Source organism: Elgaria multicarinata, chromosome 4 (genome assembly GCF_023053635.1).
Source record: "Elgaria multicarinata webbii isolate HBS135686 ecotype San Diego chromosome 4, rElgMul1.1.pri, whole genome shotgun sequence".
NCBI classification, from domain to species: Eukaryota; Metazoa; Chordata; class Lepidosauria; order Squamata; family Anguidae; genus Elgaria; species Elgaria multicarinata.
In genome coordinates this window covers 37,677,429-37,691,629 of record NC_086174.1, presented here as the reverse complement: position 1 = coordinate 37,691,629, position 14,201 = coordinate 37,677,429, and the positions used below count along the sequence as shown (strand labels likewise).

The window sequence follows — 14,201 nt, the reverse complement described above, 5'->3', positions numbered from 1 at the left end:
GTTCAAATCCCCTTGTATACGAAGACAGTTTAATTTTAGCACTGGGGCATTTCCCAAAACATTTCATATACTTAACAGTAATCAACTCACTTGGAATGTCACAAAAAAAGCTGTCTTTGTGGAAATTCCAGTCTGCTTCCCTTCTCTCTCTTTCGTAGTGATCCTCTGACCATCTGTCATCTCGATGACTAAGAGAGAACAATTTTTATCTTAAAAGAAGAGCATCCAAAGAAATTACATCCACATTCTCCCCACAGCTGGTGCCCTCCAGATGTGTTGGACTTTAACTCCCATCATCTCCAGCCAGCTGGCTCAGGATGATGGGGCTGTAGTCCAACACATCTGGAGGGCACTAGGTGTGTGTATGTTCGCAGGGTGGGGAGAGGTTGGAATACAGATTTTCAGCAGTTGTTTTTGTTTCACTGATAAATGCACAAACAGAAAAAGGGCTATTAAGAGACCTAGGGGTGGAAAAAGCAGGGGGCGGAGGAGAAGGAAAATATTCTTAAAGTAGCCGAATCAAAACAAAACCCAGAGAGGGAAAACAATTGTTACTATTATGATTTTTAAGAATAGATCTATCCTCAAATGCACACTAACATTAAATACCATAAAAAATGGACAGCTCAGAGAAATAATTTCGTTTATGCTATATAGGAGAGATACAGCTCCATTACACATCTTCAACCAGTATACCTGGAGAAAGTTGGATTCCCTAAGAAAATAAATCAAGCCCCACGTAACGTCCCGGGTTTAAAAGCTCAAATATTCAAAATAGTTTTTATATCACTGTACACTTTTGTAGCATGCCACCTTGATATTAGCTCTGAGTGTATGGTTATGAGAGCCAGATGTTATATGCGCAATACTACTTTTTGTTATATGGTTGGAGAATTTTTCTTTAAGAACTCCCATATTTCATTGCTTACACCTGGCTTTAGTGTGTGTAAATAATCAGTAGAAAACAATGGCAGAAAAGAGTCCTTACCTCTTAGCCTGCTCATCTGCATACTTAAATGGGTAGTTTGCTAAGGTTGCTTTGTAGCCGGTGTTTTTCACCATATTATTCCAGGTGACCAGTCTCTGACCTATAGCGGTTCCTCTTGGCTCAAAACCCTAAGGCAGAATATTAGAGAGGGTGTTTTTTTAAGTGCATGCTGTCCTTTGATTCAACAGGAAGACAACAATTAATATGACTGATGAAAGTATCATAGAATCATAGAAAAGTAGAGTTGGAAGAGGCCTACAAGGGTCCAATCCCCTGCTCAGTGCAGGAATCCACCTTAAAGCCTACCTGACAGATGGTTGTCCAGCTGCCTTTTGAATACCTCTAATGTGGAGAGCCCACGACCTCCCTAGGTAACTGGTTCCATTGTCGTACTGTTCTAACAGTCAGGAAGTTTTTCCTGATGTCCAGCCGGAATCTGGTTTCCTGTAATTTGAGCCCATTATTCTGTGTCCTGCACTCTGGGAGGATCGAGAAAAGATCCTGTCTCTCCTCTGTGTGACAACCTTTCAAGTATTTGAAGAGTGCTATCATGTCTCCCCTCAATCTTCTCTTCTCCAGGCTAAACATGCCCATTTCTTTCAGTCTCTCCTCCTAGGGCTTTGTTTCCATCCCCTGGATCATCCTCGTTGCCCTCCTCTGAACATGGTCCAGCTTGTCTGCATCCTTCTTGAAGTGAGGATCCCACAACTGGACGCAACACTCAAGATGAGGCCTAACCAGTGCTGAATAGAGGGGAACCAGTACCTCACGTGATTTGGAAGTTTCATGAAAAAGCATTTCCTCTACAGTTAACAGTTTTAGAGTTAAATGGCTTCATATACCTAAGGGAGAACTACATGAGAAGATGTGTGGGACTTTGTCTTATCTGGTATCTCAATCTCTCTACACTACACATGTTCCTGACTCCCACCAGCCAGTGACATGGAGTAAGGGGACAGGGGATGTAGCCAGCATAAAGGAAACGCACAGCGTAATTATGACAGGGCACAAGACATGTGGTGCTACACATTGTGGAGTAAGAGAACCCAACACAGGATGGGGCTGCAGTTAAGAACATAGGAGCAGGCCTGTTACATCATCAGACCCACATCCGGTTTCCCATGCAGCCAATCAGATTCCTTTGGACAGCCCAAAAGTAGTAGCCTCATCTTTCTTTCAATATGTATTTCCACCCTGAGAGTTCAAACATGAAAAGATCCAATACTCAAGCCCAGTCACTGAATGTGTGAAAACTGTTCCTTGTGTGGGGGTAGTCAGAGGAAATGCTGCATGGCGCAACCATGCCACACTGTGGGGTTTTAAAATGGCCGTACTGCTATTTGGGCATGCTTGCCTTGCCAGAGATATGTGGCAGCTGAAGATGGAGCTACCTGTCTTAAACTGTGTCATTGATTGCACAGAGTAACCTGTGTAGAACTACTTAGTGAATGGATACTGCTACATTTCAGCCAGGGATTAGAATGACATGCAGCACCTTGCAATTCTACATATACAGTTCCCAACTGTACATTTTTTCCATCTTAAACCACTACCAGGTGAACAACCTTGCTCTTCCAGAAGTGAAGACGGACCAAACTGAATACAACATTAGTTGTGTGAATATAGTTAATGTGTAGACAAGACATGGGAAGCCTGAACTAGGGGTGGGCAAACTCCCCCGTGTCCTGTTCGCATTCTGCTCATTGGACTGGTTGCTCAACTCCCTCGGGCATACAGGGTGAGCCCCATGAAGGCCCTGAGAGAGCTTGTGTCTTTTTTTTTTTTTGCCACAAGCCGTGATTAGCGCAAATTCACAGCTAGAATATTTACAAAAATTGGGATTTGTGCAAATTCACATTCTTAAATAATGCAATTTGCGTAAAATTGCAAGCATAGTTGACTATTTACGCCTGGAATTTTGTGCAAATGCATGCGCTATTTATGGTTACAGATTTCCGCAAATCCGAAATTTCCATAAATATTCCCAGCCGCGAATTTGTGCATATCCCAATTTGCATGAAACTGCAAGCTTGGCAGACTGGTGTCTGGGGAGTCGAGCTGATGAAAATACACCAAGCTCCAACCCCAAACTGTATTCCTCCAACATCCCTAGATGTTGCCACAAGCTGTGATTAGCGCAAATTCACAGCTAGAATATTTACAAAAATTGGGAGATTTTTGAACCCTTAGAACTGTGAGAGGGAGGTTGGGAGCTGACGTTTAATCCTCTCTACCCCCACCAAAGGCACCTTTCTAAAGCTGGTGTTTGAATTTAAAGGTTCCCTTGAAATGCAAATAGCATCTTTGGAGAGGCAATTTTTGTCAGGACCATGGCAGAGACTATTACACTAAAATGAAGATTTAGGTTCATGTCATCAAATGGAAACTACTGAATTTCTCAACTGCTTTTCACAAAATTGGGGGTTGGTCTGGTTTAGAAGTCCATTTACAGATTCTCATACCTATGTCAACAATGACTCATTTAATGTCCAATGAGGACCATGCTGCAACCAATGCACCATGTACATTGATGGTGCTATATAAATAAATGATAATAAACCATCCTAAAGTGAATAGCACAAAACAGGTGGTTCTGTAGTAGCTTTTATTAGCTTAATTTTTATTTTATTTTAAAGAAGATCCTCACTTATTTTGATGGCCTAGTTCCTTGGTTAGAAAAATATCTATTACTATTTAGTTATTTATTTCACCAGCTGGTTCTGACAAATTTCTGGCAAGGACGGAAGACTGCGACAATTCCTCCTTGCCTTTTAAGATACAGGCTTTTAATAGATACAATTTCAACTGCAAATGGAAGAAGATAGATCTTCTGCTGCTTCCTGGGTTACTGCTTAAAGGTTTTAATGGTGTCAACACTCTGCATTTTAATTATTACAGTGGAATAGATCCATTAACCTAGGTATTACTGGAATGGCTAGCTATAATGCATTCAAAACTCTATTTCCAGAGGTGTTGCTGGAAGAGGCCTTTTCCATTTTTGTTACTGATTAACAGATTCAGCAGCAGCGCAGACATATTTGAAGACATCTGGACTCAACTACCAAACTTCATAAATGTTCAGGTTCAGGGTTTTGATTTGTGCTCATCTGTACGTCAAAGCAATATAATACATTCAACCAAGAATTCCTTGCTGCTGTCTTACAGCTGTTTTATCATTATAGCCAGAAAAAGAAGATGCGAACACAATGCTTTGACAGCGCAAGATCATAATGTTTACTTACCAATAACGGATCAGAGAAGTCTGGAAGATCTGGGACTAGGATTCCAACCAATGCACACACCACAATTAACACAGTACACATGCCCAAAACCACCACAGGCCAGTCAGCTATCAGCGCTGCATAGCTAGGACAAGACAGAAAATAGCAATTAATGGGGGATACGTTCCTGGAGGGAAAAAGAAGCAAGGAGACTAGGTCACTTTACATTGCCGCTTGTAATGCAGAAGACTGCTTTAAAGAAGATATTGGCCATGGCTAGACCAAGCCTATATTCTGGGATTGTCCCGGGATCATCCCTGTGCATCCAAATGACACACAGGGGATCCCGGGAGCAGGCAGGGACGACTCCTCCATTTGCCTGGGATAATCCTTAGGTCTAGCTAAGGCCTAAGTATTTTGGGCCTAATCTACACCAAGCAGGATATTGCACTATGGGTATATAAGAGGCAGGAGCCACACCAAGCAGGATATAGCGGTATGAAAGAGGTATGAAAGCAGTATATGGTATGCGTCATGGCCCCCAACAGTTGTCAGTGCACTTCAATATCACTATAAAGCAGTAGTGTGGCTCCTGCCTTCTATATTCCACTTTCATACTGCTTTCATAGTGCAATATCCTGCTTGGTGTAGATTAGGCCTTGGTTTTATTTAAATAGGAATAAATTGGATATCACACATATAGAATAAGACAGTGTTCCTCAACCTGGTGTCCTCCAGGTGTGCTGGACTATCACTCCAATCATCCTAGCCTGCATGGCTAATGACAATGCTGGCTGGGGATGATAGGTGTGGCAGTCCAATACATCTGGAGAGTACCAGGTTGAGGAAGGCTGGCATAAGAAACACCCATTCACTTTGTAGTCCTCTTAGAACAGGGTAAAAAACCTCAGGCCTGGGGCCAAATCCGTCCCCTCTTGGGGGCCAAATCCATCCCTCTGGGGTACCCCCGATGGACATGCCTCCTTCCACTGGACCCACCCCATTCCCCCCAACCACTGATCGTTCGGTGGTTTCTTGGTTTTGGTGCCGTTTCCCCCCACCTCCATTCGTGAAGAACCTCGATGGCGGGCCTTCTCCATAGCGGCACCCATCCTCTGGAAAACCATCCCTCTTGCAGTTTGGGAGGCAGAGAATACAACATCTATCAAACGCCTCCTGAAAACACTTCTTTTTAGACAAGCCTTCCCTGGGGTATAACTTTTTCTGGTTTTATATATTCTTTTAAAAAATTAAGTTTGAAATTTACCTTTGTATATTATGGTTTTAACGGTGAACTGCTCAGAGAGCCTTGGCTGTTGGGCAGTATAAATATGAAATAAATGATTGAAATGCCTCCCCTAAGGCTTGGTGCAGTAAGACCTTTAAGCTCAAATATGCTTGTATTTTGGCCCTGCCCTTTTGCCTTCAGCCACACCCACCAGTGGAATGAGGCCCTGAAAGCTTCTCCAAAATAAAACCTGGCCCTTTGCAGCCATTTCTGGAAATGGTGCTTTCAATAAGCATTTCTTTGTTTATAACCAACCCACCCACCCCCATCTTCAAATGATTCTTCTTCACAGTGTTGGTTTGAAAAAAACATTTAGATCAGTCAATGAATATTTCTCCCAAATGTGCAAAGGTACAGCCTAGCTCATTTTTAAAAAAAATATTTTATTTTTTGCACAGCAACTATTTACTATTTCTGGTCTGGCCAAAAATAGATTTCTTTGGCTCAGAGAACAGTAATGGTAATTGCTATATGTTTAATTCAAACCATTCTGGCACCTTCAGTTTAGAAAAACAGTGCCATTTTGAATAAAACTGTTATACTAGACTAAGCACACACACTATTGATTTTTAAACTTCTGCCTCAAGTTCATATTTTCAGTCTGGTCAGGAGGTTTCCAATTGCAATACCAAAAATAAACTCTACGGGATATTAGAACTTGAGAGGGGCTAGACTCCAGCACCTCTGTGAAAGTTTAAAAGGAATTTAATGCAATTTATGTGGCAAAATATGAAAATGCTGCTTGGAGCTCAGCTAACCGAAACAAACATAAAAGGAAACAGCACTCCATTACTCTGTACTGATTAAGCCTTGGAGAGCTATGTCCAGGTTTTGGACAACACAATTTAAAGAGGACACCAACAAAGAGGAAGAGATTTGGGAAAGCAGCATATACCTTTAAGGGCTGGGTGTGCGAAATGTGATGAAAAGGTGAAAAAAGACTGGCCATATTTACTTTTAAAAAAAATAACAGCAGGGCTGGGGCCAGATAATTGAAAACTACCTGCCATGACAAAAGGAGACCACTTATTTACCAGAAGCTCCAAGGGAAGGATAAGGAGTAGCAGATTTGAATTGCAGCAAAGCAAATTTAGGCTGGATATCAAGATACATTTCCGCACTGCAAGTATGCTTAGAGCAGTTTAATCTTTCCATAACTACTAAAGACTATTAGGTGTTGCTGCTGTCTTAAGACGTCCTGCAATTACTGCCTGTGTCTGTGCTGAGAGTTGATTCCACCACATGCTGGCGACTAATTTGCACCCGAAAAAACGGTCACACATGTGGTCTACTAATCCCAGCCGCAAAATGTTGAAGCCAATATTAGTGCCAATGTTCAGCTCATGCCAAATCTCACCTCCTCTTCTGGAAAGTCCCAGCTTGCAAGGGGGCAAGGCTTGCATGTGTTATTGATTTATTATTAATAATTACATTTATATCCCACCTTTTCCCCACTTTCAAAGAAACCCTGGTAGCTTGCATGGTCCTCCTCCTCTCCACTTTATCCTCACAATAACCCTGCGAGGTAGGTTAGGCTGAGAGTCAGTGACTGGCACAAAGTCACCCGGTAAAGCTTTGTGGCCGAGTAGGGATTAGAACCTGGATCTCTCAAGTCCCAGTCCAACACTAACCATTGCACCACACTTGCTCTGCTGCATTACTCACACAAGGAGGAGACAACAACTTGGATGAGCATCTCTTTTACTGTGTGCCAATCAATGTATTACTGGAAATCACCCTGTCTTGTTTTGGGACTCTAAGCAACATCTATGGGTGTCTACTATGGCCAAGTTTCTAAATATGACAACTAAATTCTCCTTTCATCTAAAGTGATGTCCGACACAAAACCAACCATACTAGGCTTTAACAGCCTTTGCAGGCATCCTGCTGAGCTAGGAAAGCTTACCTTCAGCACTCCTGGGGGTGGGGGAGAGGAGTACCACCTGCCACGTTACTCTCAGCAATGTTTGCCGACTAGGGTTAAAAGCATGCCTTGTCTTGCCGCTGCAAGCAACTCTCCTGGCTCCTCGTTGTTTTTATAAATATATTGGGAACAAGCATTTTCGTTTTAAATGGGGAGGTAGTTAGGCTTTCATTAGTGAATGACTGCAGAGATCTTTCACCAGTTATTAATATGAGTGATAAGACAGGCATCTTTTAGAGACAATTTCACAAGGAAAAGTAGATGAACCAGACAGATTTCTCTGCCTCCAGATGCTTTGTTTTTAGAAACAGCAACTCTATGACCAACTAATTGTGTGTAAAGGAGTTTGGGGAATCATCATCTATAAATGAGTAACACAGATGATTCAATTTGCACTTGACAGCATGCATTTTTGGTGACTTTATTGATTTGAGTCTTTATATATTGCTTTGAAAATGTTCTCAAAGCATGATAAAAAGGTGGCTTGCAAACGGGTTTCAATAAAGCGGTTTACTGTTTCAGCGGTGGGGGGGGGGAGGCTTCACATGGAGAGCTTCCACCCTTGAACAAAAGAACGGACTCCATCCCTACTGCCTTATTGTCCACGCAGGTTCTGGCTGTCTTGGAGAGCAAACCTGGGGATGGATCAGATAATGCCAGGCCAGGAGGGCCAGCTGTTCCTGCCACAGTTCTTCCCACGGCTGCCTTGATGGTAGCTGGAATCATCACAAGAAAGGGCTTGATGGAATTGTCCTCCTTCACTGCTCCTTGCTGATGTCAGTGACAGTCCTGTTCCCTGGGCTCTGGGACAGGAAGGGAGCGGTGCCAGACCCGTTTCACTACGCAATCAACAGGTCTACATCATATTTAGCAGGCTGGGCGTGTTTGCAAACATTAAAGTAATGTTTTTTATCCTCATAACAACAACCATGTGAGGTAGGTTGAGCTGAGAGTCTGTGACTGGCCCAAAGACACCTAGTGAGCTTCCATGGCCGAGTGGGGGCTAGAACCTGGATCTCCTGATGCCCAGTCCAACACTCTAACCACTACACCATACTGGCTCTCAATAGATGCACTGACCTAAGTATGTTTTGTTTTCTCTCTCATTTGTGCTTTGTTTTACCTGAATTTCTTATTGTTCTTATTATTAGTTGCTCTGGATGGATATGTATTATATTGATCACATTGGGGGATAAGCCCAAGAAGAGAAGGACATCCGCCCAACCTCTAGTATTTTTGCCACACAAAACCACAAAACGCTCTCCTCTCAAGCGCTGAGGTGGTTTGCACGGTTGCATAACAGATATTTGGTTTTCTCTGTCTCCCCTTTCCACTCCCGCCTTTTCTCAATGAATAAAAACCACAAGAGAAGAGAAAACATGCAAATAATTCATAGGAGACTGTATCCTACCTTTTAGGCAGTGTTAATGTTCTGGCTGGCCTGAAAATGAAAACACATAAGTCATTTTAGATAGGCAACTGTTATCAACTTATGCCAACTGCTCAGATCATTAAATGGCCCCAAAAGGACGAAACTAAGGGGGGGGGGAATGCTTTTCAAAGTTCTACACTGTGCTAGTCTTTTAAATGCACATTTAACATGTGTACTTCCAGTCATGAAGGACCAAAAGAGAGGCAAACTTTTTCAAGGTAGAAAATAAAAAAAATGTGTGTGTGGTGGTGGGGGAAACAACCCATTGCACTCCCTCTCCTTTCTCCAGAATGAGTGGCGGAAAGATTTCCCAAGCAGATTTTCAAAGGCAAGCCCAAACGTATGACACTCTTCACAAGACTGAGTTGCTTGGCTTAGGGGGAAATGCTGACAGGAAATTTAAAAAGAAACCCTCTTCCTACGCAACTCTTAATTATACCATGCATTTTGTGTTGTTTTTAATTGCTGTGTCTTGAGAGAAAAACACACACACACACATACACAGTTGTTCTAAGAGTGGGTAGTCTCTACAGGTAAGAAGAGGAAGCGGTACTTGCATGCTTGCTTTATCCATATCTATCATTATTATAGTCGTCATCCACATCGAGAAGACCACTGTCTGCTATGGGAAGCCCCGTCTATGCATGGAAGCTTTCAACATGAATGGAAACCCTGTTTTTCCAGGGTTATAAATCACATGGAGAACTCTCCATGGATAGGGAAGGCTCCCCCGCAGAAGACAGCGGTGTTCTAGATGTGGAGGATAACATGAATGGCTTGGGGGGCAGAGCTAGTCTTTTCCCCTTCCTTGTGTGTGGAGACGACTACACACTTAGAATGACTGAGCAGGGCTATATGTTCATACACACACACACCAAATGAGAATGCACAGTCTCCTTATTTGGTGTCATGTTTCTCAAAACTTCCTGCCTTCTTGGGAGACAATAACTAGGCCTGCTAAGTAATCTACAAAGCTTTATTCAAGCAATAAAATCTCTTCCCTCCTGAAGAGAGTCTAATCTCTTGGAACTTTCCCCTAGAACTATGCAAACTAAGCGAGACAATTGTCTTTTCAAGAAGAATGGAAAGCCTTTTCCCAAGACAACTTCAGAGAGATTAGTTCTGAGGCAGCTTCTGACAGGATGCGAGCCAGGCCGACTCTCTCTCACTTTCTTTTAGCTCCGCCTGTTTTAGTCTGCAGCGTACTCTAGGATTGGCTAACCTGTCTCTGCTCTCTCCTTCGGAAGAATGTTGGCTTCCTACTGAGTGTGTAGGATTTTCCCTTGACAAGATAAGCTCTGGAGAGGGTTCAGTCTCAGCTGGAGAAGAAAACGTGAGAATTTCTCCCCCACTGGTACAGGCTGGCCTGTTTCTGGCACAGACTCCTCTACTTCAAAGTCTGATTCTGATTGATCACCTGAAACACCTTCTTCCAACCCAGGGGGAGCAGGGCTAGACATGACATTTGGATCCTTAAGTAAAAGTACCAAACAGAGCACCTCTTCTGGTATGAACCTATCCATATGCCACAATCATCATCTGAGGCTCTCCTCCAAGTGCATCCTCTGAGGGAGGTTCAGAAAATGACCTTTTCGGTGGTACCCCCTCCTCCCCGATTATGGAACGCTCTCCCCAGTTAGGTCCACCGGGCACCAACATTGTCATTGTTCGGCACCAGGTTAAGACTTTCCTATACTCCCAGGCATTTGACAGTGTATAGGTTTTAACCAGTTCTGGGTTTTAACCAGAACTGTTAACTGTTTTTTAAAAAAAATTCTTTGTAAATGGTTTTTATATTATGTTTTATATTGTATTTTTAAGGTTTTGATCTTTTGTAAACTGCCTAGAGAGCTTTGGCTATTAGGTTGTATAGAAATGTTGTTGTTGTTTATTCGTTCAGTCGTTTCTTACTTAGAAAAAGCATTTGAATTCTTGCTTTCTAAATCCTAATCAGATAAAAAAGATGGCCTCCTAGGAAAGCTGCAAATCCTTTGGAAAATGACAGATATATGGACACAACAAACATAATAAATGTTCTGAAGTAAGAACTTCCAAATTATTTCAGGTAAAAATGGCAGCCACACACACCCTACACACACGGCAGCCTCACCATGGTTTAAATAACCCACAGTGGACTTCATATTGTGTGAACAGTCCCAATGGGTTATTGTTATGTGCACTCTCCCCATCTCTCCTCTACCACAGCCGTGAGGAAATCAGAAGCTTCTGCTTTCATTTCCATTAACCATGGTTCAGCATCATGTGCAAACTTTACAGCATAGTTAATTTTAACTACAGTTAGTTGAAGCTGGCTTGTTAAAAACTAACCATAGTTAAAGGTAATCACTGAAACTATGTTCTCACATCACAACAAACTATGGATTACTATGATGTGTATGTGCTGAAACAAGCCCAGGCAAGCCTCAGGTTATGCACTCCCCCTTCCACATAGACAAGACAATAATTTTGCCAAAGTTCACTTTCAATTTCCCTTAAATTCAGCTTGTCATTGTGTATGAACTGAGAATCATGATGTACACTAACTAAAGTTTGTTCAAACAACTTTGATTTGAAGTTGGATTGTTCTGAAACTGACCGTAGCTAGTGATAAACCATGATTCTGAGGAACTTTCTGGGGAACATTGCTGAAGTCCTCCTCCTAGCTGCATGGAATTTGGGGGGGGGGAGTGTGAAAGTCAGAGGCCATCATGCTAAACCATGGTTTAGTGTGATGTGCGAATGTGGCCAGTTTGTCCAGGTTTGGACACAATGCTTCTATGGTTAGTCTAAAATGGCTGCTGCAGCTCATTCCTGTAACAACCCATGGATTATTGTTCTGCCTAAACAAGGCCAGTGTTTTGCCCAAAGAAACAAAACATTTTAAACTCTATTATTGTTCTTAAGAGCAAAACTACAAATGTTGCTGAAACATATCTCTGCAACATGTAGCATAGCATACTGATAGCTGCATTTGGGGGCAAAAGGACCATTATTGTTTTATTTAGGCATTTGATAAGATGTGTTTTAGTGATACCAAGCACTTTTTGGAATGCACTTTTAGATAACATGTGGATAAATTACATAAAGCCACTATTCTCTCACTAAGAGCGGAGCGTGCTTTCCTCCTCATTGCCTTACACAATAGTCTCAGCAGTGTAGTATAGGTTTCCTCATTGGACCAAATTGAAGCATAACACTTTTAAAACTCTGCACGTCACCATCCATTAACTGAGCGGAAAAGTTCTATTTTGCCATGCATATCTATATTTTAGAGCATAACTAACTTTTTTCTTTTCTTTTTGCTATTGGTGAAGTCTAAGAGGGATAACATTTCTAACCAACCAACCTAATAAAGTTGTCACAAACAGCTGCAATGTATTGGTTACAGCACACGGATATTCATTTTGGCGCAGAGTTTTTGTAAGGCATACTTTTCGAAACAAAACAGTTTGACAGCAGGTGTGACCTTTAACATTTCAGATTTGAGGGACTTCATTATTGCTTGGTACAGGATGGAATATGCTTAAAACACTGACATAGAAGCGGTTAAGACAGATATCATGGGCTGAGATACCAAGAACAAACACCAGCTTGCAAGCACCTAGTAAGTTTTTTTATTAAATCCATTTTCTTTGAAAACAGTTCTTGAAACTCCCGACTTTTTTAAAAAGTGGCTTGCGTAGAAGCATTGCTGAAAGAGGACAGAGGCAATGCTGCTTTCTGAAAAACAACAGAGTGCAGTGTTGCAATTCTTTGGAGTTCAGCCTTTTCTTTCCCAGTGTGCAAATTATTTTATATAAAGCCAATTACTAAGAAAGTGTAAATACTCACTTGTAGTTTAACGCTAAAATCCTGAACACACTTACCTAGGAGGAAGCACCATTGACAACAATAGGCCTTACTTCTCAGCAGGCATGTTTAGGATTGTACTGACAACATCTGGAACACTGCATTCAATTTGATCAGCAATTGCCTAATGGATTCGGCTTTTTTCCTACCAGACCACATGCCATGGAGAAAGTTTAAGGTGAAATTAGCCAACATCATCATCAACATTTCTAAACTGTCCTTCATCCACAGGATCCCAAGGCGGTGTCTACAACACCGAAACAGACCATCTGATTGTATGTCTTGGATTGTAAAGTAATAGTGGAAAAATATGAATAGACCTTAAGAGTCCTACCCTATGTTGTTAATTCAAATTAAATTCATTGCATTTCTTTTTATTTGTTTATTTACTTCTTTTCTTTTTCTTTATTTTCTCCCTTTCTCTCTCCGTCTCTCTTTTTCTCTATCAATGTTGTTTTAGAAGACTAATAAAATCTTTAAAACAAAACAAAACAGACCATCTTGCCCGAAAAGCATCACCTTAGAACAGCTTTCCCCAACCTGGTGCCCGCCAGATGATTTGGGCTACAACTCCCATCATTCCTGGCCATTGGACATGCTGCCTCAGGCTGATGGGATTTACAGTACAAAGCATCTGAAGGGTGCCAGATTGGGGAATGCTGCCCTAGGAGAACAGAACAGATCATAGAATCATAGAATTGTTGAGTTGGAAGAGACCACAAGGATCATCTAGTCCAACCCTCTGCAATGTGTAGGAAAAACAATTAAACCAACCATGAGAGGTGGCTGTCCAGCCTCTTCTTAAAAACCTCCACAGATGGAGAACCCACAACCTCCATAGGTAGACTGTTTTACTCTTGTACAGATCTTACTGTGATAAAACTCACTTTTATATGGGGGCTTGATGCTTTTGACTTCAAACAGGAAGGTAATGGAGTCTTCATTTTCAGGTCAGGGAGGGAGGTTGCAGCCTAATTAAGGCCTTGTACACCACTGCCCTGCTCTTCTGCTTCATACCCTAATAACAATCTAAATTCCTTATGCAAGTATTATAGATTGATGTTTAAAAGAGTTCTATTTTCCTCTCTCCCTAGTACTGAAGCTAAATGTCTGAGATGTTATTCCTAGACCCATCTTTATATTATGTCATCATCCAACTACAGCACTGCAAAGCCCTGGCAGTCTTTGAATGTTAGGGCTATTAACATCTGGCATAAGAACCAAAGAGGATTAACTATAAATGGATGAAGTCTTGCTGTGATCCAAAATGTTGCTTAAGGTTTGGATTTTGGAGTGTAATTTATATGGCAGTCATTTTTACCTTGCAATTAATTCATTACAACCCATTTGACAAGAGACTATTTACTGAGTTCCATCTATTGAAATTGTTCGTTTCTTTCTTTCTGAAAATGTGTGCTAGAGGTATGTACAATCTGAGAGCTGTCAGGATCATTTCAAACATTACACTTTCCTATACAAATATAAATACATAAATACAG

At 41.7% G+C, this 14,201-nt stretch overlaps 1 protein-coding gene across 2 annotated transcripts in view; it reads right to left on the bottom strand.

Annotated features, from left to right (window-relative positions):
* The window catches only part of DISP1 (dispatched RND transporter family member 1), a 92,800-nt gene that overhangs the window by 12,733 nt on the left and 65,866 nt on the right, over positions 1-14,201 (bottom strand). For both annotated transcript variants that reach the window (XM_063124107.1, XM_063124108.1), the window contains exons 3-6: positions 8,833-8,862; positions 4,231-4,354; positions 989-1,116; positions 91-188 (exon numbers count right to left, since the gene is read on the bottom strand). In XM_063124107.1, coding sequence (XP_062980177.1) covers positions 91-188; positions 989-1,116; positions 4,231-4,354; positions 8,833-8,862 — 380 coding nt within the window. The remainder of the gene's footprint in view (positions 1-90; positions 189-988; positions 1,117-4,230; positions 4,355-8,832; positions 8,863-14,201) is intronic.